This window comes from Eptatretus burgeri, chromosome 15 (assembly GCF_056783735.1).
Source record: "Eptatretus burgeri isolate ZD-2024b chromosome 15, Ebu_testis_v1, whole genome shotgun sequence".
Lineage (NCBI taxonomy): Eukaryota > Metazoa > Chordata > Myxini > Myxiniformes > Myxinidae > Eptatretus > Eptatretus burgeri.
In genome coordinates, this window is record NC_140975.1 from 25,428,361 (window position 1) to 25,451,188 (window position 22,828).

The following is a 22,828-nucleotide window of genomic DNA, read 5'->3' on the forward strand; positions in this document are numbered from 1 at the left end:
GGGCCACAGAACACGTGCTCGAGCCATTGTGGGTCGGGCCGCTCCCGACGGGCGCCGCCAAAACGCGGAGCGAATTCCGCTGGATCGGACCGCACCCTGGCGGCGGATCGCCCGATATTGCGGATTTATTAGCAGATCGATGTACGGTGTACATTTTCTAGTCCGCACACGATGCATTCATTTTCCCGCCAACGAGCGTGAATCGTCGGGATGAACGAGCCGGGTGTTGTGTGTTCGTTCTTCCCGAACGTGTTTACATTGACGCACATGAATGAACCGATGGAACCCCCGCGGACGACGCGTTGACAGTTGGCGGCGATGATCGGGGCACGTGAAATGATTATTATTCCTGTAAACGTGCACCGATCATATTGAACGGTCACTGCGCGCAGGTGTTAGCTCGCACTACACAGGTCGTCGTCGCGCTCGGTCGGTGCTTGCACGGTGCAGGAGACTTGAATATGGCGAAATGAGTGTTCATGCAAATCCGGAAGGAAGCGGATCACAGCTCGTATCTGCAAATTGCTGAGAAAATAATGAGTCGTGGACGCGTCCTTGGGTGGTGGGGAAGGCGCGACCCAGATCGGCTCCGCGTCGATGTGAATCCGTGCCGGGATTTCGCTCGTCCCGCAGCTCCGAGGATTCCATTCCCGGCAGCACGCCGGGAACCTCCATGGTCCCTCGTCGGGTCCTCATGGCGGCGCTGGAGGCGCAGGACCCTATGGACCGTGGCGCTCTCGCCTTGCTCGCCTTGCGCTCTGCTCCGTGCAGCCCGTGTCGGGGTTCTTGGAATCCGTCGGGCGCCTCGGGGCCGGTCTTGGCGACGCTCGAGAGTCGGGATTTCGAGTACGCCATCCGGCAGGATCGAGTGACCATCGGACGGGACTCCAGCCTGGGCGCCGTGGACGTCAACATGGGCCGTTCAAGCTTCATTTCGCGATCCCACCTGGAGATATCGTTCGAGGAGCCGCACTTTTTCTTACGCTGTCTCGGGAAGAACGGCGTGTTCGTGGATGGAGCCTTCCAGCATCGTGGGGCTCCTGCACTTCGACTACCCAGGATGTGAGAGCACCTGAACACCTTGTTTACCTGGATAGGATAGTCCAATAGGAATCGATTACTATCGGGTTTCGTGCTGTACCAGGGCCTTGGTCAGTGGCCCACTGGGGCCCCCATGTAATCGGCCCACTGGAGGTCTGTCTCGCGGCCGTCTTTACAACGCGGCCCTGTTGGCAACGCGGTCGTCGGGGGGGGGGGGGCTGTTGGCAATGTGGTCGGCAGGGGGCCTGTTGGCAACGTGGTCGGCGGGGGCCCTGTTGGCAACGTGGTCGGCGGGGGGCCCTGTTTGCAACGTGGTCGGCGGGGGGCCCTGTTGGCAACGTGGTCGGCGGGGGGCCCTGTTGGCAACGTGGTCGGTGGGGGGCCCTGTTGGCAACGTGGTCGGCGGGGGCCCTGTTGGCAACGTGGTCGGCGGGGGTACCCTGTTGGCAACGTGGTCGGCGGGGGCCCTGTTTGCAACGTGGTCGGCGGGGGCCCTGTTGGCAACGTGGTCGGCGGGGGCCCTGTTGGCAACGTGGTCGGCGGGGGTCCCTGTTGGCAACGTGGTCGGTGGGGGGGGGCCCTGTTGGCAACGTGGTCGGCGGGGGTGCCCTGTTGGCGACGTGGTCGGCGGGGGGGGGCCCTGTTGGCGACGTGGTCGGCGGGGGGGGGCCCTGTTGGCGACGTGGTCGGCGGGGGGTCCCTGTTGGCAACGTGGTCGGCGGGGGGGGGCTGTTGGCAACATGGTCGTAGCTTCATTAATGCTGCCGTTTGTAATCGAACACGGTGTCCGTACAACTAAAATGAGGCACACTCGTTATTGTTTGTGTTTACAATTAAATGAAACAAGGATACAATTCCGATTTGATTTTGATGGTAATTATTGAGACATTCTTGTGGTCTTCTTGAAGTGTATCTTGACATCATGGTGTCAGATTTGAATATCTGCTCAGAGCTTCATTGCGCATTCCAAGCACTTTCATGTATATCTGTCTGCATTTGATAAACCGACCTCTCGTTTTCTCTTCCCTTTTGCTTTGAAAAGTCTCTTCTATCTAATACTTATGAGGGTGTTACTGACACCTCCTGGATCCATTCTCATCTTTCTTGTCCATGTAATGCTGTTGCAGTTTTTGGAAATATTTTCTTTGCACCTCTAATCAGTGTTGCCTTCCTCATATGTCCAATTGCCTTCACTTTTTCAAAAACGTTACGTCGCCCACAACCGTGTCGTTCCTTGTTTCTATCTGTTCATCCATTAGTCTGCTGCACCATGCTTTCTCTTCTCTACCTCCCCCGGCAATGGACCTGGAGAAATGTGCTGAGCTGGCAGTGCATTTTGCTGCATGTGCGGTTTCGTTGAGGACATGTAAAGACGTCCCGTACGGCGTCTCGTGCATGCTTTATTGTGGGCTGTGCAGAATTGGTCCAAGCTGATGGTCTTCGTTCCGATCGCTTTGTTTCACCATCTTTGGTTAGTTGGATAACTGGAGTGGAAGTGCACATGAAGCAAATGTGTCGTTTCCATGGCGATACCTTTGTTTTTGCTTTGCCCAATCATTGGGTTTTTTTTTTAATGAGTTATTCTGTGACTTGTTCACTAACAAATGTAATTTTAGAGTAAATCACCAAGATATTTGTTTCTAAAACTCTTCATTTTTTTTTTCCTTTGTGGATTTGCACTCCCTCATTGGTGATTTGTTAATTTTGATAACTAGTATTTTGCTTTTAAATTTATACACAATACAGCAATCTTCAGCAACTAACGTATTAGGTTTTTAATTTTGTTGTGTGAGCAAAGGAACTTGCAATGTCATGATAATCTGTCCGCTTACTGTGAGGCAGCTGTGATGGCACAGTAAACCGTTGGGTTACAGCAAGGTACCTGGATGTCATCAGTATCTGTCTGGTACCTGTGTTGTACCGTCAATGTCAGAAGGATCCACCTTTTTATTGTTATATCGAAACAAACCTCTCATTTTCCCCACCGCCCCAACCTTTTATTTTCTGTTGTATTTTCTGCTGATATTTTTCATGTTATGTCATAATGCTCAGCTCTTCAAACTTTGTTGCTATCGAGCCAATGTGAAATGCATGCCGATCAGATTTCAGTTTCAATCGGCAAAGGTGACTTCTCAATTATAACAATCCTCAAAAAGAGTTTGACGTGTCCACGCATTTCAGTTTGGTTTGTGTGTGCTCGATTGCTGTATGTTGCCTGGTTTGTGCATTCAGGGGTGCTTTTGTTTTGTTGTTTCTTTTGGATACAAACTCCAGGCTCGTGGAAGGGCAGCATCAAAGCCTGGTCTTGTGGAAGTGCAGGATCAGAGCTTCAGTTCATGGAACAGCAGAATCAGATCCTCTGTTCGTGGAAGTGAAGGATGGAGGCCTCAGCTCATGCGAAGGGCACTGCGAGGGCCTCGGCTCGCACGCAGGGCACGGCGAGGGCCTCGGCTCGCGCGAAGGGCACGGCGAGGGCCTCTGCTCGCGCGAAGGGCACGGCGAGGGCCTCTGCTCGCGCGAAGGGCACGGCGAGGGCCTCTGCTCGCGCGAAGGGCACGGCGAGGGCGTCTGCTCGCGCGAAGGGCACGGCGAGGGCGTCTGCTCGCGCGAAGGGCACGGCGAGGGCGTCTGCTCGCGCGAAGGGCACGGCGAGGGCGTCTGCTCGCGCGAAGGGCACGGCGAGGGCGTCTGCTCGCGCGAAGGGCACGGCGAGGGCGTCTGCTCGCGCGAAGGGCACGGCGAGGGCGTCTGCTCGCGCGAAGGGCACGGCGAGGGCGTCTGCTCGCGCGAAGGGCACGGCGAGGGCGTCTGCTCGCGCGAAGGGCACGGCGAGGGCGTCTGCTCGCGCGAAGGGCACGGCGAGGGCGTCTGCTCGCGCGAAGGGCACGGCGAGGGCGTCTGCTCGCGCGAAGGGCACGGCGAGGGCGTCTGCTCGCGCGAAGGGCACGGCGAGGGCGTCTGCTCGCGCGAAGGGCACGGCGAGGGCGTCTGCTCGCGCGAAGGGCACGGCGAGGGCGTCTGCTCGCGCGAAGGGCACGGCGAGGGCGTCTGCTCGCGCGAAGGGCACGGCGAGGGCGTCTGCTCGCGCGAAGGGCACTGCGAGGACCTCGGCTCACATGCAGGGCACGGCGAGGGCGTCTGCGAGGGCCTCTGCTTCGCTCGAAGGGCACGGCGAGGGCCTCGGCTCGCTCGAAGGGCACGGCGAGGGCCTCGTCTCGCGCGAAGGGCACGGCGAGGGAGGGCCTCGTCTCGCGCGAAGGGCACGGCGAGGGAGGGCCTCGTCTCGCGCGAAGGGCACGGCGAGGGAGGGCCTCGTCTCGCGCGAAGGGCACGGCGAGGGAGGGCCTCGTCTCGCGCGAAGGGCACGGCGAGGGAGGGCCTCGTCTCGCGCGAAGGGCACGGCGAGGGAGGGCCTCGTCTCGCGCGAAGGGCACGGCGAGGGAGGGCCTCGTCTCGCGCGAAGGGCACGGCGAGGGAGGGCCTCGTCTCGCGCGAAGGGCACGGCGAGGGAGGGCCTCGTCTCGCGCGAAGGGCACGGCGAGGGAGGGCCTCGTCTCGCGCGAAGGGCACGGCGAGGGAGGGCCTCGTCTCGCGCGAAGGGCACGGCGAGGGAGGGCCTCGTCTCGCGCGAAGGGCACGGCGAGGGAGGGCCTCGTCTCGCGCGAAGGGCACGGCGAGGGAGGGCCTCGTCTCGCGCGAAGGGCACGGCGAGGGAGGGCCTCGTCTCGCGCGAAGGGCACGGCGAGGGAGGGCCTCGTCTCGCGCGAAGGGCACGGCGAGGGAGGGCCTCGTCTCGCGCGAAGGGCACGGCGAGGGAGGGCCTCGTCTCGCGCGAAGGGCACGGCGAGGGAGGGCCTCGGCTCGCGCGAAGGGCACGGCGAGAGCCTCTGCTCACAGAAGAGCAGAAATCAAATTTGGCTAAGTCTCATCGATTTGTACATTTTAAGGTTGTGCACCTCTCATTGCAGTGCACATTAATTCTGGAGAAGTTTTATGGCAGTACAATTGAAGTCTCGTGGAAAGGAGTGATTCTGGGGACTTGTTAGCCAAACTTCTGTCTGCTGCTCTTGCCAGAAGCAGAAGTGTTTCATGGAGTAGGTTGAGAGGAAGTGATATGTACCTGGAATGTGCTGATATAACTCGTAGCCTGAATCCCTTCAGGGTTTTGATAAATGTTTACTCTTACGGGTGTGGATCTGAGTTGGCAGAAGCCGTGATGGGACTTTGTTTTTGCAGCACGAGAGCAACCGAGTCCACGTCAGCGGGTGTGCCACCCCATACGGTGCATTGATGATTCTTGAATGTAGACACACGTGCTCAACGTCAAACAAGTGTGCTTTTTTGTACTTGTCTGTAATGATTGCTGAAAAAAATAGCGGTTATTGATAATTCATTCCGACTGCAAACAAGGCCCTTTTAGTCAAACTTGCTTAAGACACTCTGGTGAGAGCGGGGGGTGGGGGGGTGGTTGTTTGCAGGCAGTTATCGAGGTGGCTTCTGCAGAGAGTGATGGCGACCTTAAGAGAACGTCATTGTTTGCTGAACCCAAGTTTGGCGGGGTCATAGTACTGTCCTGGGTTTGGCATCGAGATTTTGCGGTAGTATTATTTTGTCTGGGAGTTCAAGAAAGTGTTTTGTCTTTTTTTTATTTTTCTTTTTCTTTGTTAATGCATTTATCCTTTTGCAATTTTCGCAAAGTTTGAGATTAGTCAACCTTAACGGTTTCAGCATGTTTTGCTTCACTTTAAAGCGTTTTTTTATCTTTAAAAACTTTCAGTGATCTTAGGCTATTTTAAGAGCATGTACACCTATCCCATTCGAGAAAGACATTCGTCGACATCCTTGTTATTCAAAATGAATTATGAGCCCATCTTTATAGTAATACTGAAGGACCAATTTTGTGCTCCTCCTAGCTGTCGCGTCACGTTTTTCTCGGTACTGTGACCTGGACTGAAAGAAACATGGTACCTGTAAGAGTGCATCGCACATAGTGGCAATTGTCAAACTTCAACTCTGAAGCAGAATAAACACTTTTCGTTTTACATTCGTTTACATGGCGACGTGTGACGTCACCGCTGAGAGGCGTCAGGACGTCATGACATCATCGGTTATTCGCTGACGCCATTACGTCCGTCGTCAGAAAATTACTGCCGAGAGGTGTAATTACCAATTCCACTCCTCGAAAATAGCGTTTGCAATGCAAAATCCTCTTCTGCACATGGTGACTACCTCAGAATGTGAATTTGACACAAAAAATGTAACAAGAAATATTGTACAGTTGACACCGCTTTATAAATCCACCATGGGACCACGCCGTTTGGATTTATTAACCGGCTGGATTTATTAAGCGGAGAACCTATTTTCAGCCACCTACTGGATAGATAAGACAAAAAGCGAATGTCGTTAAACACTGCTTTATGCTACAAAAACTACAAAAACTAAAAAACTAATATGCTAAGCAAATTGAAAGCAGGAGACTGGGAAATGGGGCGGGGGCTGGGTTGAATGAGGCGGAGTTGAGTGTGAGGGGGTGGACAGGGGGGTGGGGCCCGGGGGCAAGTGGGGCAGGGAATCAAAAGACGGGGGGGATCATTCCCGCAATCCCCGCCTCCCGCAATGAAGAGGCGGGGCTGGGGTAATTACATTTTTGGGCGGGGGTAAGCAGATTGAATGGGGCAGGGGCGGGGGATGAGTAGGCGGGGGCAAGCGCACCCTGACAAGTCCATGTCCCTCGAGTGTGTGTTTGCTGGTGAGGGTGGTTGAATGAACGGAATCCGTCTGTGACGGGGTTTTAGCTAGTTAGTATATAATAGACATATAGCATATGGGATTTGAACCTGGGTTCCCACCATCATGAATCGTCAAATCGTGGAGAAATGCTAAAGCACTCAACATTGAACTTTATCTTAGATTAAAGTAATATTTAATGATTCCTTTTTTGGAAAGGCAAAACCTTGACAAAACATCTTTAAAGAGGCGTATGGGGTAAGAGTTCACCGATTATAAACCCCCAATTGTTGCTTGAGCCGAGTCGTAATTTGTTCTCCCTTTTTTATTTTAATTTTGTATACAATGTTGAGGCTCATATGAGAGTGAACACAGAATGTACAACAAAGGGAGCAGGAGACAAGAGGGGTGGGAGAGGGAAGGACAAAACAGTAAGGAACAGAAACATGAGATCTGTGGAAGGAAGAGGGATCGGGCGGGTACATAGGGTAAATAAGATTGACACTACAGGGACTTTCAGGAAAGAGAGCAGGGAATTTGAAGGAGGTTGGTTTGGGGTGGATTCACGGTGGTAGAAAATATCATGGTTTTGGATGGGGGAAGAAAAGAGATGGTGGTGAATTGCTGTTTTGAAGACTTGGAGGGAAGAGTGGGATTGAAGAGAGTATGCGAGTTTGTTCCAAAGGTGAGAAAAAAAGAGGAATGAAGGTGAGCAGTGATTCGTGATTTTGGTAGTTTTACCAGAAGGGGGTTGCTGGCGGACCTTGATGCCCTTCAGAATCATGGGATGCGGGGGGGGGAATTGCAGACATAGCAAGCGGAGGAGGGGGGCGAGGCCGGAGAGGAGACAGTAGAAGATAGAATGACCACCAACCAGCCTGCGGTGAGAGTGAGAGACCCAAAGACTCAGCCTCATCACAGGAGATACCAATGATCCAAAATGCGTTGGTTTCCTCAGTGTGAAGCCGAGAAAGGTGAGAGGTGGGAGCACCCGCCCAGGGGGGAGAGCAGTATTCCATCAGGCTGAGGACGAAAGCTTTGTATCTGGTCAGGAGCTCAGGTGTGCCAAGGAAGGACTTTGCATGATGGAGGATGACCAGTTTGTGACTAGCTTTGGAGGCCAACCTGGAAATGTGCCTTTCCCAGGAAAAAAATCTTGGCCGATACTGACACCCACAAGCTTGAACGAAAGGACTTCTTCAAGAGGATTGTTGAGAAAGTAGACGGAGAGGGGGGGGGTTCCAGATGGTCCTTTCGGAGAGACATGGTGAGTGTGTGAGATTTGTCAGGATTGAAAGATATGTTCCACGTGTTGGACCGGCTTTTGATTTTATCCAGATCTGCAGAGAGTGAAGAAGCTGCTGCTTGCCGATCTGAGGGATGACAGATGTTGCAGCAGAGGGTGGAGTATCAGCAAAGGATGAAGAGGATTTTCCAGAGAGTCGAAGAGATCATTGATGAAAACCAGAAAGAGAACAGGGCCCAGAACATTGCCTTGAGGAACTCCAGCCTGGACAGGAAGAGGGGATGAGAGAACTCCATTAAGGGCCACACATTGGCAGCGATAGGAGAGGAAGTCTGAGCCATGAGTGGAGATTGTCTTGGACACCACTGGAAGAGAGTTTGGTGAGCATGGCAGGGTGCCAGACCATATCGAAAGCATGCGATATGTCGAGGGAGGTGGCTCTCATTTCATATCTGGCATTGAGGACCTCCATCCATTGTTGGGAGAGCAGAAGCAGCATATCCAGGGTAGAGTGACCTGGTCTGAAATGAAATTGATGATCGGAAATCAAGCCATTGGAGAAGAGGAAGGATTTAATGTCTGAAGCGATGATGGATTCCATAAACTTGCTGTTGATTGGGAAAGGCTGATTGGTCTTTAGTTGAAGGGATCTGTTTTTGCACCTTTTTATGCAGGGTGGTAATGTTTGCTGATTTCCAAGCAGACAGCAGATAACCGTGAGCAAATGAGAGGGTGAACATAACAGAGGGAGGGTGAGCAAGAGCAGAGGAGCAGGCTTTTAGGACACGTGGGCTGATGTCGTATGAACCGGTTGCAGACTTTAGTCAAGGTTTGACACAAAGCTCTCCACCTTGTCAGGAGAAATTGACACAGAGACCAGGAACAGCTAGTGTGACTGGGTAAGGTGGGTACAGAAAGCGATGGAATGGGAGCATACATCAGAAACAGACTGAACTAGAGGGGGAGCACTCGGAAGAGTGCAGAACCTCCACCGCCAATACTGCTGGGTCACTCAAGTGAACCTTATATCTTATTCATTAAATATGATGTCAACAGTGCTGAGAGTTATAGATCTTTTCTCCAACATTTTTTTGGGGAGGGGGGGGTTGGAAATCACTTAAAACATGTAGAAATGCAAAAAAAAAATTTCTTTTGGGGGGGGTTGGAAATCACAAAACATGTAAAAATGCAAAAAAAAAATTTTTTTTCCAACAATTTTTTTTTGGGGGGGGGGTTGGAAATCACTTAAAATGTATAAATGCAAAAATAAATTCCCCCTTTTTTGGGGGGTAACAATTTTTTTTTGGGGGGGGGTTGGAAATCACTTAAAACATGTAGAAATGCAAAAAAAAAAAATTCCTGTTTTTTGGGGGGGGTAACAATTTTTGTGGGGGGTTGGAAATCACTTAAAACATGTAGAAATGCAAAAAAAAAAATTCTCTAAATTTTTTTTTGGGGGGGTAACAATTGTTTTTGGGGTGGGGGGTTGGAAATCACTTAAAACATGTAGAAATGCAAAAAAAAAAAAATTTTCTCTAAGAATTTTTTTTGGGGGGGGGGGGACCAAGTCCAAAATTTAATGGCATGATCCTTGGACCATACTTAACCCCCCCCCCCCACCAAGTTTCGTCGAAATCCGTCGAGGAGTTTTTCCGTAATACTGTTCACAAACAAACAAACAGAAAGGGGTGAAAACGGTAACCTCCATCCATCTTCGAAGATGGCGGAGGTTAACGAGACGTCACCAGGATTTGGAGGAGGGAGACGGGCTTGAGAGTTCAGAAAGATGTTTTCTCTCTGTCCGTTTGTCTGTCACACAATTTTTGGCCACAGTTTTCAAGCATTCGTTCTGAATTTTTTTTTGTGTCAGTGACCAGCGAAAGACAGCAACGCTTAATTTTGGTGAAGATCTGAATCTGGATCCGGATGTGAGAAGTTTTTTTTTTAAGTGATTCACCATGAAGAGTTTGGGCCAAAAATATATGTATCGCACAATATCTCAAAAGGTTATGGATCGATTTGGTTGAAACTTGCTGGGCAGGTTGGGAATGCCATTAGGAAGAATTGATTTAGTTTTGATGAAGATCTGAATCCAGATCTAGATATGAGAATTTTTCAAGATATTCTTCACCATTGAGAGATTGGGCTAACAATGATTGTGTGTGCGTGTGCGTATATGTATATTTGTATATTAGTTCAATATCTCAAGGTTATGGATATATTCCAATGAAACTTTGTGGACAGGCTGGGTGTGTGACAAGGATGAATTAATTCCATTTTGCTGAAGATTTGAATCTGGATCCTGTTACGTGAATTTTTTTAGTGATTCTTCACCATTGAGAGATGGGGCCCCAAACTATCTATAGCATGATGTCTCTAAAAGTTGTGGACAAGTTCTGACAAAACAAGCTGGACAAGTTGGTTCGGTGAGAACAAGCCGATTCGATTTTGGTAAAGGTCCGGATTCAGAGCTGACCGATCAGTGGGATATAAAATGTAAACGATTCAGCCTGGCGGTGGTATGCCCTCTACTGAGTGCCATTCCGTTTCGCGAAGCGTCACTCAGTGATTTTTAATTTCTCTGTCTGTCCTCACAGAATGTGGGTATTTTTCTCTGCAACCGCTTGTCCGATTGACATGAAATTTTCACTACAGGTGCGACGACTCGTGTAGAATGTTTTTATGACAATTATGATGTCATAGGTCATGTGGTCTGGCAGCTATGTTGGAAAAATGGAAAAACTTTGGACCTCTATTTTTGAAATCACACCAAGGGAAAAATTGAAACTTTGCACATGGGGAATAAGTGATTTTTTTATGACATCATAGGTGCCATCGTTATGTCGTCATAATTGCATATGTAGAACACTACACCTGATCAGTATGAAAAATGCTGAGGGTGATTTCGGGATAAATTGGTTCACAGAAAAAATTAGTGACTTCATCGGTCATGTTGTTCAGCAGCCATATTGTTAAAAAAAATTTAAACCTTCAAAAATCATCTTCTCTAAAACGGTTAACCAATCTGAGGCGAAACTTTACACGTATGACCGCCTATCCATGAGGAACCAAACGTTCACATCTATGATGTCATAGGTCACATGGTTTGGCTGCCATATTGGATTTATTCTATAACCCATATAAATCTTCTCCAGAATAGCTGGACAGATTGAGGGGAAACTTCACACACATTTCCCATGCCTTGGGGATACCAGGGTGTTCACGAATAATACAGATACCAGGGTAGTCTTGCAGCCATATTGGAAGAAAATTTTTTTCAAATCCTTTCTCTTGAACCACTTCATCAATTGATGTGAAACTTCACAATTAAGATGTAGTTGTGATGGGGAATATATGTTTTAAATTCCAACCTGATGGGATGCATGGTCTGACAGTAAGAATTATTTAATTGTTTTGAACTGTTTTTTTTTTTTTTTTTTTGAATAAGGCTCACTTGGCTGCACTTGGATGGGGTTGAGGGTAGAGGAGTAGCAGCTGAAATGTGAATCCCATCCAGGTTCCTCCTGATGACTTCATCTTTGCTTTTTGCTTGTTTGGGTTCCTTCTGATGACTCCAATGCAGTACCTATTTTATTTGGTCTTCCATTTGATTTGAATTGAATTGAATTTATTTTAATCTCTTTCTAAATTAAATTGAATAATAATGAAAAACGTCATGGGTCAGGGTCAGGTGTCCGAACAAAGCGGGACGTCTTGGTTCTCGGTCATCACTGCCAGCAGTTGTAAAGTGGCAGTTCTCATTTTGTCTCTGATTAATTACATAACACACCAGTACACAAAAACCACACAAAACAAGTCCTGGCGAGGGTCTGCAATCTCTGATCGCTCTTTTTGTACACCGCTCTTTCCCAATTCCATTTAATAATTTATTATTAAAGATTTATTAATTCCTTATTTTCTATCTCATCTGGGCAATATCTCTTGCACGTTTTGAGCACTGAAGCAGATATTTGGACACAACAGTGAACAAGTGATTTGGCTATAAAGGGTTTTTTGATTTATTCATTCATCATTTAGTCGATTAAATTATTCATTTTTCGATGAATTACTTAATTTGTATAGTTACAGATTCGGATGAAACGGTGGTGGTTTTGGTTTGCTATTTGGCAATTGATTGAGAAATCAATTATTTTACAACTCTCATTTATTTTAATTACGCATTTAATCACTAAATCAATCAAATATCCTCTCGGACTCTCTGGAAAATCCTCTATTTCTCTTTGCCGACGACTCCACCCTCTGCCGTACCATCTGTCATCCCTCAGACCGGCAAGCAGCAGCTTCTTCGCTCACTGCAGATCTGGATAAAATCACAAACTGGTCCAACACGTGGAACATGTCTTTCAATCCAGACAAATCTCACACTCACTATGTCTCTTCGAAAGGACCGTTTAGAAAACCCCCCATCCACTTTCTCAACAATCCTCTGGAAGAAGTCTTTTCTTTCAAGCTTCTGGGTCTCACTATCTGCCATGACCTTTCCTGGGAAAGTCACATTTCCAACCTCGACTCAAAAGCCAGTCGCCGACTGGGAATCCTCCATCGTGCAAAGTCCTTCCTCGGCCCTTTTGAGCTCCTGACTACTTACAAAGCTTTTGTCCATAGCCTGATGGAGTACTGCTCTCCCCTCTGGGCTGGTGCTCCTGCCTCCCACCTTTCTCGGCTTCACGCTGTCGAAACCAGGGCATTTAAGATCATCGGCATCTCCCGCAATGAAGCTGAGTCTTTGGGCCTCTCACTCAATCACCGCAGGTTGGTCGGTGGTCTTTCTGTCTTCTACCGACTCCTCTCCAGCCATGCCCCCCCTGCTCTCTCTGCGATTTGTCCCCACCACATTTCCACAGGGCGCTCAAGGTCCGCCAACAACCCCCTTCTGGTAAAACTACCAAAATCACGAATCACTGCTCATCTTCACTCTTTCATTCCTCTTTTTCCCGCCTTTGGAATAAACTTCCTCACTCTATTCTTTCCCATTCTTCCCTCCAGGCTTTCAAAACAGCTGTTCACCACCACCTCTTATCTTCCCCCATCCAAATCCTCGATCTTTTCTACCCCCGATGATCCACCCAAGCCCACTTCCTTCAATTCCCCTGCTTTCCTTCCTGAAAGTTCCTGTAATGTCCATCTTCTCTTCGCCATGTTCCCCGTCCCATCCCCATCCCTCTCCCTTCCACAGTTCACCTAATGTGTCTGTTCCCCACTGTTTTGTCCCTTCCACTCCCACGCCTCTTGTCTCATGCCTCCTTGCTGTGAGTTGTGTGTTAGCTCTCATACGAGCCTCGACCAAGGTATACAAAATAAATATATATATATATATATATATATATATATATATATATATATATATATATATATATATATATATATATATATATATATATTGCACAACGCTCACTCAAAATCCGTCTCCACGTGCTGTATGGCGAGTATCATTTGTACACAATCACCTCAGAAGTACACCGCTCCATCCCACTTTCAACTCTACGTGCTGCGTGGTGGCATCGCCAGGGCGCCAAGCAATGTCATGCGCTGGAGGGTTAATTCATTCATTTATTTGGCATGGGGATGGTGTACTTTGAATGTATCGCTATTTGTTTGTTTGTCCGGGTGATATCTCAGCCATCCTTTGAGCTCGGAAGCTGAAATTTGGGGATAAAAGTGAAGATATGCTTTCAAAAAAAGTTTTTTAAAAAAATTTTTGATTCATAAACTAACTGATTAATTACTTCATTATTATCGATTTATTAATTCTTTATTTATTTTCTTTCTCATCTGGGTAATATCGCAGGCACCTTTTGAGCTAGGAAATTGATACTTGGACACAACAGTGAACAAGTGATTTGGATATAAAGAGTATTTTTGATTTATTGATTAACCAATTAATTGATTAATTATTCATTTCTCGATGAATTAATTTTCAAAAAGTTACAGATTCGGATGAAAGTGATGGGTTTGATATGCTATTAGCCAATTAAGACATTAATTATTTTACGATTATTATTTATTTATTTTAATTGTGCAATTAATCAATGAATTCTTGTACACCACTCCCTCTGAATTACGCAGTGAAAGTTGACCCACTTACTCGTGGTAATGTTCAGCATGTGCTGCATGGCGAGTACCATTTGTGAACATTCACCTCAGAAGTACACCGCTCCCTCCCAATTCCGTCTCCATGTGCCGGGCGCCCGGCGATGTCACGCGCTGGAGGATTTGTTATTACTTACGAAATCGAAAGATTTCGTAAGTATATTGATGACTTCCGTCCTCGTGTGTTTGTGTGTTTGTTTGTTGGCACGATAACTCGAGAACGGAAGAAGCTACCAATGTCAAATTACACCATGTGATTCAGGAGGGTGATGGCTAGCGCTGATTAGATTTTGGTCAAAATCAGTCAAAGGTCAAGGTCACAGTGAGGTCAAACATAATTCCTTAAATTCATGTGGAGAAATGGAGTATTTATGCTTCGGTCGACGTTACGAGTTCGTTTTAACTTCGATTTTAATTTTGTCTTCGGTTTTTGCGATCGCTTAGGACGCTTAAAACTGGGTTGTCGAAATTCTGGTAAAAATCTGATGTTTTGGAGACGTTTTAAGATTGTATAAAAAAATATTTCACTCGCCGCGTCATGGCTCGTCACGGTGCAGCGCGCTCGAGCAGACGCGGCGTTGATCACGTCAACGTTTTGCGTGTGCGCGCTGACGGTGTTTTCGATAAAGATGGTGTTTAAAAGTCATTTTTTTTATCCCTATAAAGGTTATCGTCACATGCCTGACTCGCTAAGCCGTCGAATTATGTAAAGATTGTTGGTGGATGGCTGAATATTACGGTTTTGTGACTTTGATAAAATAATATTAAATAATTGCGTGGAGAAATGGAGATTTTTGCTTCGGTCGACGTTACGATTTTTGATGGTTTGGTACAGAATCATCGTAGAAACTTCTGGTTTGCGTCGCTACCTTCTCAAGAGACAGCTTTTATTAGACAAGGTCAGAGGTCAAGTTGACTATTTCGTAAGTACCAGTCTATGACTGCTTCTTTATTTATTTATTTGCCATCCTGGGGTGATGTTCTTTAAACGTATCTCTTCTTGTTCTTGTTTTATTTTGTATCGGATTCATGGGACAGTCCAGGAGGATCCTTTAAATACCACATGGATCTGTCACGATGTTGAACACTAGGATTAATTTTTTTTTCTTCACACAATGGTTTGGTGGGGGGGGGGGTGTTGGTGGGTAAATCATGTGCTTCGCTTGGTTCATGATTCTCGGAGCCCGGCCGGGTTCAATCCCCATGTACCTAATGCGTTCATCGCCCACTAATGTCATTCCAATTTGTGTAAAAGTACATTGATGTCGACTAATCTCATAATCCTGCACTTGATATTAATTTTTATTCGTTCCACCATTGCTCACAAGCATGGGTGCGATTCTTGTTCTGATCATTCCTTTAAATATGTGAATGTTTGAAGGCACACGGTTTTTCTTTCTTTCTCTTCATGAGCTCGTTTGTGGAGTCGCGTGTGTGACGTTGACGTTGAGCACGTGTTTTAATGAGCTAGTCGAGCTAGTTTTCACTTTATGGGTGTGTGTATCATGGAATTTTAACGATTCCTCATTTCCGTTAGCCTGGATTGACCGCTAATCCTGGGTCTCCCACAACCTGCATTGATTGGAGATCAGAGAGTTAGGGAAGAGATGAGTCTTAAGGTCTGTTTGCAATCACCAATTCCATTACCTTTTTAACCTCCGCCATCTTCGAAGATCGATGGAGGTTCCTGTTTTCACCCCTTTCTGTTTGTTTGTTTGTTTGTTTGTGAACAGTATTACGGAAAAACTCCTTGACGGATTTCGACGAAACTTGGTGGGGGGGTTAGGTATGATCCAAGGATCATGCCATTAAATTCTGGACTTGCCCCCCCCCAAAATTATTAGAGAAAATTTTTTTTTGCATTTCTACATGTTTTAAGTGATTTCCAACCCCCCCCCCCAAATTTTTTTTACCCCCCCCCAAAAAATAGAGAATTTTTTTCATTTCCACATGTTTTAAGTGATTTCCAACCCCCCCCCCCAAAAAAAAATTGTTACCCCCCCAAAAAAAAATAGAGAAAAATTTTTTTTTTGCATTTCTACATGTTTTAAGTGATGTCCAACCCCCAAATTGTTACCCCCCCCAAAAAAAAATTTAGAGAATTTTTTTTTTGCATTTCTACATATTTTAAGTGATTTCCAACCCCCCCCAAAAAAAAATTGTTTGAGAAAATTTTTTTTTTTTGCATTTTTACATGTTTTAAGTGATTTCCAGCCCTCCCCCAAAGTGTTACCCCCCCCCCCAAAAAAAAAGACATTTTTTTTTTTGCATTTCTACATGTTTTAAGTGATTTCCAACTCCCCCAAAAAATTGTTGGAGAAAAAAAAAATTTGCAACCTTTTTTTCAACAAAATTTCGATTTTTTTTTTTTTTTTTTTTGCATTTTTACATGTTTTAAGTGATTTCCAACCCCCCCCCCCCCCAAAAAAATGTTGGAGAAAATAACTATAACTCTCAGCACTGTTGACATCATATTTAATGAATAAGATATAAGGTTCACTTGAGTGACCCAGCAATATTGGCGGCGGAGGTTTTGCACTCTCCCGAGTGCTCCCCCTCTAGTTTATGATGTGGAAATGGCTGTGTCATAAATTATTTACAAGTGATTGTTGGGTGATGTGTTGTTTTGTATTGTGTTGTGTTGTGTTTTCGGCAATGTCAATTCTCGCATCCTTATGATTTGATATGGATCAAATTGCTTCTTATACCCACGCTTAAAAAAAAACAAAACAGGGTATATTGTCATCGGCTCTGTGCATCCGTCCGTCATGCTACCTTCTCCAAAACGGCTGTGCAGAAATTTACCGAACTTGGTAGTTATGATCACATGTCAAGACGATGCAAGAGTAGTATCATTTTTGGCCCCTTGCCTTGGGGCCCTGTGGCAAGATTAAAAGGTCAAATACCCAAAAATGAAATTTAAAAAAATGAAACTTTGTCTATGCAATCAACATTGGGGGCCGCATGATGGGATGGGGACTTCAGGTCACAGGAGTGAAAACGGAAATAAATGCAAGTCAAAACTTGAGGCCTTCATCATAGAGTGTTCAAATCTTACCCCTTTCCCAACCCCTTCTGAACCCCGTGACCATAAATTATGATTTTAACACCTGAAACCGTTCTGGGCTCACCGAAGTACAACCACAAAATGTCAACTCATTCCATCCATTGGTTTGAGCGCGCGCGCGCACACACACACACACACACACACACACACACACACACACACACACACACACACACACACACACACACACACACACACACACACACACACACACACACACACACACACACACACACACACACACACACACACACACCGTGGACATAGAAAACAAAGCATTGCGACTACATATACTACTTAATAGGTTCGTTCTCCTCTTCTCTTTATATGGGGTGAGGTCTGATGGCACCAAAATTCTGCCCTGCCTTGACCACAATACTCTGCCAGCTCCCTCTGTCCTCAGCCAACTCTGTCCACTCTCCAACCACCTCTACCTTACTGATATCCCTCCTCACACAATCCTCCCATCTCAACTGCGGTCTCCCTCTTTTCCTCCCACTTTGCTCCTTCAACCTATCTGCTCTCTTTGCCATTCTCTCTTCCCCCATCCCCACCAATTGTCCAGCCAATCTCAGCAGGCATTTCACCAATCTCCTCTGCACACCAATCACCTCCATCAGTTCATCCACCCTCTTCACTCCTGCAATCTTCTGGACCCAGTTGTTCTCACAAACCTGCAGCCAATGTTGTTGTCTCTGTCACTGCCACCGTCTCCAGGCCGTAAAGGTAGGTCGGCGATACACATGACATCAGAACCTTCCCTTTCAATTTTCTTGATATCGTTCTGTCTGCCATTACTCCCTCCACCCTTCTCCATGTATTCACACCCACCCACCCAGGTACAAAAAAGAAAATGAGGCATTGCTCATTGAGGTTTCAGTACTCGGTGATTTTAGCCTAAACAACACTGAACACAGAAATGAAATAAATGACCAAATATCAGGATCTCAAAAATGAAGTCAAAAGATCCTGGGAGCTGAAAAGCACCAACATTGTACCAGTATTAATTGGAGCAATGTGAATGATGAAGAAGAACCTCACAAAGATCCGACAAACCATCCCTAGGAACATTACCACAAACAAACTACAGTTGGAGGCTGTCCCAGGCTCAGTGACTATACTGAAAAGAGCCCTTGAAACAAAACTCTGAGAACAATACAACTCAGCCCACATGAATCAGGATCCTTCACTGAAATGGAGGTGGATACTTTGAGTCCTGTGAGGACTCTGTTCCACCTTGTAAAACCCGAATTATGGAGATACCAACGACACACACACACTTGTAATCATATATATTGTCGTGGAGGTGGCCGGGTTCGAATCCTGCTCCCGTCAGCAGTTGTCGTAGGGGTACTGAGGTTTGAATCCCACTACCTAAATTTGTGGTAGCCAGGCGGTTAACACCGATCAGCTCTTGACGTGAACTCCACCGTGCTTGATCTCCCCTCTCCGAAGCCCCCTCGTCAAGCAAACACTCGACAGCCCGTTTGATCCTCCTCTCTTTCTTATTCTCTGTCTCCTCTGTCCCTGGGGAGTGGCCTCCTCCACTTCAAACCCGGGAAGGCGGGGCTTCTGTTGTTTTTTTTCAGGGACTTGGTCCCTAGCTTTCGGCCTGGCTTGGAATATAAAAACATCGGGAAAATCACAAATGGCCATCCTCATGAGAGCCAGTTTCATCAGAGCACTTGATGGATTTTGTGACTGCACTTGAAGAAACTTCCAAAGTTCTTGAAATTTTCCGGATTGACTGACCTTCATGTCTTAAGGTAATGATGGACTGTCGTTTCTCTTTGCTACGTAAAGTCGTTCTTCCCATAATATGGCCTACTACAGTACAGACAAAATAATGGTCTTTTACCAAATTGGCCTATTTACTGTATACCAACCCTACGTTGTCAACACAACTGATTGGCTCAAACTCATTAAGAAGGAAAGAAATTCCACAAATTAACTTTTAACAAGGCACAACTGTTAATGGAAAAGCGTTCTAAGTGACTACCTCATGAAGCTGGTTGAGAGAATGCCAAGAGTGTGCAAAGATGTCATCAAGGCAAAGGGTGGCTACTTTGAAGAATCTAAAATATAAAATCAATTTTTATTTGTTTAACACTTTTTTGGGGGGTTATTACATAATTAACCTCCGCCATCGAAGATGGATGGAGGTTACTGTTTTCACCCCTTTCTGTTTGTTTGTTTGTTTGTTTGTTTGTGAACAGTATTACGGAAAAACTCCTCGATGGATTTCGACGAAACTTGGTGGGGGGTTAGGTATGGTCCAAGGATCATGCCATTAGATTTTGGACTTGGTCCAAAGTCCAATATGGCCGCCATAGCGGCCATTTTGAAAAAATATTTGAATTTTTGTTTTTGCTTTTCTACATGTTTTAAGTGATTTCCAACCAAAAAAATATAAATTTGTTAGAGGAAAAAAAAAGAAGAAAATTTTGCAAGTTTGAAAAATATTTGAATTTTTTTTTGCATTTCTACATGTTTTAAGTGATTTCCAACCCCCCCCCCCCCCCAAAAAAAAAATTGTTAGAGAAAAAAAAACATTTTGCAACTTTTTATAAAAAAAATTTCCCTTTTTTTTTGGGCATTTCCACATGCGCGTCAATCTAGTTTAGTTTATTCAATCGTGGTTCAGTAGAGTCTGATCCGTTTTGACCTACAATGAATAGGATATCAGGTTCACTTAAGTGACCCAGCAGTATTGGCGGCGGAGGTTTTGCACTCTACCGAGTGCTCCCCCTCTAGTTCCATATGTGTTATTTCATAGGTTTGATGTCTTCACTATTATTCTACAATGTAGAAAATAGTAAAAATAAAGAAAACCCTTGAATGAGTGGGTGTCCAAACTTTTGACTGCTACTGTATAGGTTGGGTTTTTCTTCTGGAAAGATAACAAGTGTTGCCGACTGTTTCCAGGAGTGGGTTCCAAATCCATCTGGTTGTTGATCCAATTTGTATTTATGAATGGTTTATAGAGAGGGAGGGGCATTGGGGAATGTTTGTGAGCTGTGCAATGTAGAGCCAAGAAAGAGAGGAAAGCCAGTCACCACGTGCTCTGTTATGTACGGTGCAGTGCTGGCATGTTCGACTGTTGCTTGTGTTGCCATCCTTTTACTGGAGTCAACTTTGGACGATGCGCGATTGCCCATGAATTGAACAAAGAACCATGGCTTTTTCTGACAAGCTGTTTTGTAGTTTGAAACTTAGTTTTGGCATCATTTTTACGAACTGGTGTTGTCTGTTTTTTTTTTTTTTCTTTCTTTCTTTCTACAAGAGTGAGGCTCATGGATATGAGAAGTCAAATTGATGGGAGGGGTAGTGCGGAAACAATTGGGTATAAACAGGAAAGGAAGAGAGAGAGAGAGGGAGGGAGGAAGCATTGAAATCAGCAAGTATGAGGGTTGGGTTAATGGGGTAATAAAGATCATGGGTCAGGATGGAGAATGAGAAGAGGTGGAAGTGCACTGGTTGATTGAATCCCCTGAGGGAAGACTGGGAAGGACCGGCCTCAGGAAGGTGGTTCCATCGACGGAAGAAGCAAGGAATAAAGAGTTGATGTATGCAGTCAGCTTGTATTTTGGAAGTTTACAGTGGTTATGTTCGGACGGACCCTCTCCTCACAGTGCCTCACCTTGGATTCCCCTCACAGTGCCTTACCTTGCCCTCCCCTCATGCTGCCTGCCTTCCCTTTCTGCACCTCTCCTCACTCCCCCCTCCTTCATCGCTCCCCCAGCCCATCTCGATCTCCCTCGCTCTCCCTCCCGCCTCGCTCTCCCTCCTCTCTTTCTTACCGCCCCCCTCTTCATATATCCCGTCAGTGAAGCAACTGGTTGTATTTGCTAGTATTGAACACGAGTGGGAGCACTCGGTAGAGTGCAAAACCTCCGCCGCCAATACTGCTAGGTCACTCAAGTGAACCTGATATCCTATTCATTCAATTTGACGTCAACAGTGCTCACAGAGTTATAGTTTGCAACTTCCCTTTTACTTTTAACTTTTACATACTCAATTCATTCGTACGCACTCCTCAATTCGTACTCCACATACTCAATTCATCCTCTAAAAAAAAATTGAGAGAAAAAAAACAGAAAATTTTCTGGTTTTCTTTTCTGTAACAATTGTTTTTTTTGGGGGGGGTTAGAAATCACTTAAAACATGCAGAAATGCAAAAACAAAAATTCAAATATTTTTCAAAATGGCCACCATAGCGGCCATATTGGACTTTGGACCAAGTCCAAAATCTAATGGCATGATCCTTGGACCATACCTAATCCCCCCCACCAAGTTTCGTCGAAATCCGTCCAAGAGTTATTCCGTAATACTGTTCACAAACAAACAAACAAACAGACGGGTGAAAACAGTAATCTCCGTCCATCTTCGATGGCGGAGGTTAATTACATTATTTCCCAATCACTTGAGGGCACAATCAACATGAAATTCCACTTTAAAGTTGTCCCACTTTGTTTAAAAATTCCGTGAAAATGTTCGCTGAAAATACGATCCCTCGTGAAAGCAAAATGTTGGACATCCCATGCACATGCCGGTACGGAGAAACTTAAATATCTTACACTGAAACATCGTCCAAATACAGATGAGATTGGCAAAAATATTTTTCAAAAATAACAAAAGAAACACCTGAAAACACGAAATGAAAGGTATAAAATATATATAAATTACTTTGTCACTGTAACCTTTTTGACCAATCAAAGCTTACCGATTTGAACCATTCATAATAGAAAGCATATTGAAACGTGTGTGGGAAGCACATTATGCCTCTGTTGTACATCTCCTGCTTTGCCTGCGTATGCATTTGTAGATGAGCATACGCTGATATTGTAATCAAGATTAATTTAGTTTAGAGTACGATGTGCCACAGAACCAGTTTCTCCATTCCCCGCCCCCCCCCCCCCGCCACTACATGCCGTTTATAATTTTATTTTAATTTCATTATATACCCCGCATTTCTGTCACCCTGGAAGCAAGTGGAGGGTTTGAGGGCCTTGAGCAATGTTTTATAAATTTTATTTTATCAATTTACTTATTTCCAATTCAAATGCACGAATAAATGTTGTTTTTTCGCCATTGATGACATGAAATGAATTTATTTTCTGAAAGATAATTTAGGTTTGTTTGTTCGTTTTCATGGAAAAGCACTTTGATGGAGCAGATGATCTGGCACCCTGAACAAATAGCTGGCTGTAAACAGTTTTAAGACGTGTACGAGATGTTCCGCAATTAAATTGTGAATTGGCATTTTTTTTTTAGATGTCGTTTTACGTCTATCCATATGTCTGCACCCTCATGTCGGCTTGAAGCACCAATACCATTGAACAAGAAATTTTATTTCCCAACTCTTTGTGCTTCCAAACAATCAGTAGGTCCCCTCCCCTGCAATATATATATATATATATATATATATATATATATATATATATATATATATATATATATATATATATATATATATATATATATATATATATATATATATATATATATATATATATCTTCTTCTTTCGGCTGCTCCCGTTAGGGGTCGCCACAGCGGATCATCCGAATGATCCGCATAGTGATTTGGCACAGGTTTTACGCCGGATGCCCTTCCTGACGCAACCCTGGTCACCTCT

The 22,828-nt window shown here is 45.7% G+C and overlaps 1 protein-coding gene across 1 annotated transcript in view; it reads left to right on the forward strand.

The window, feature by feature from the left end:
* LOC147011774 (forkhead box protein K2-like) overlaps positions 1–22,828 on the forward strand; it is a 53,696-nt gene that overhangs the window by 198 nt on the left and 30,670 nt on the right. Inside the window, exon 1 of the mRNA XM_085855842.1 lies at positions 1–1,062. This exon is cut by the window's left edge and continues 198 nt beyond it. Coding sequence (XP_085711968.1) covers positions 674–1,062 — 389 coding nt within the window. The 5' untranslated portion in view covers positions 1–673. The remainder of the gene's footprint in view (positions 1,063–22,828) is intronic.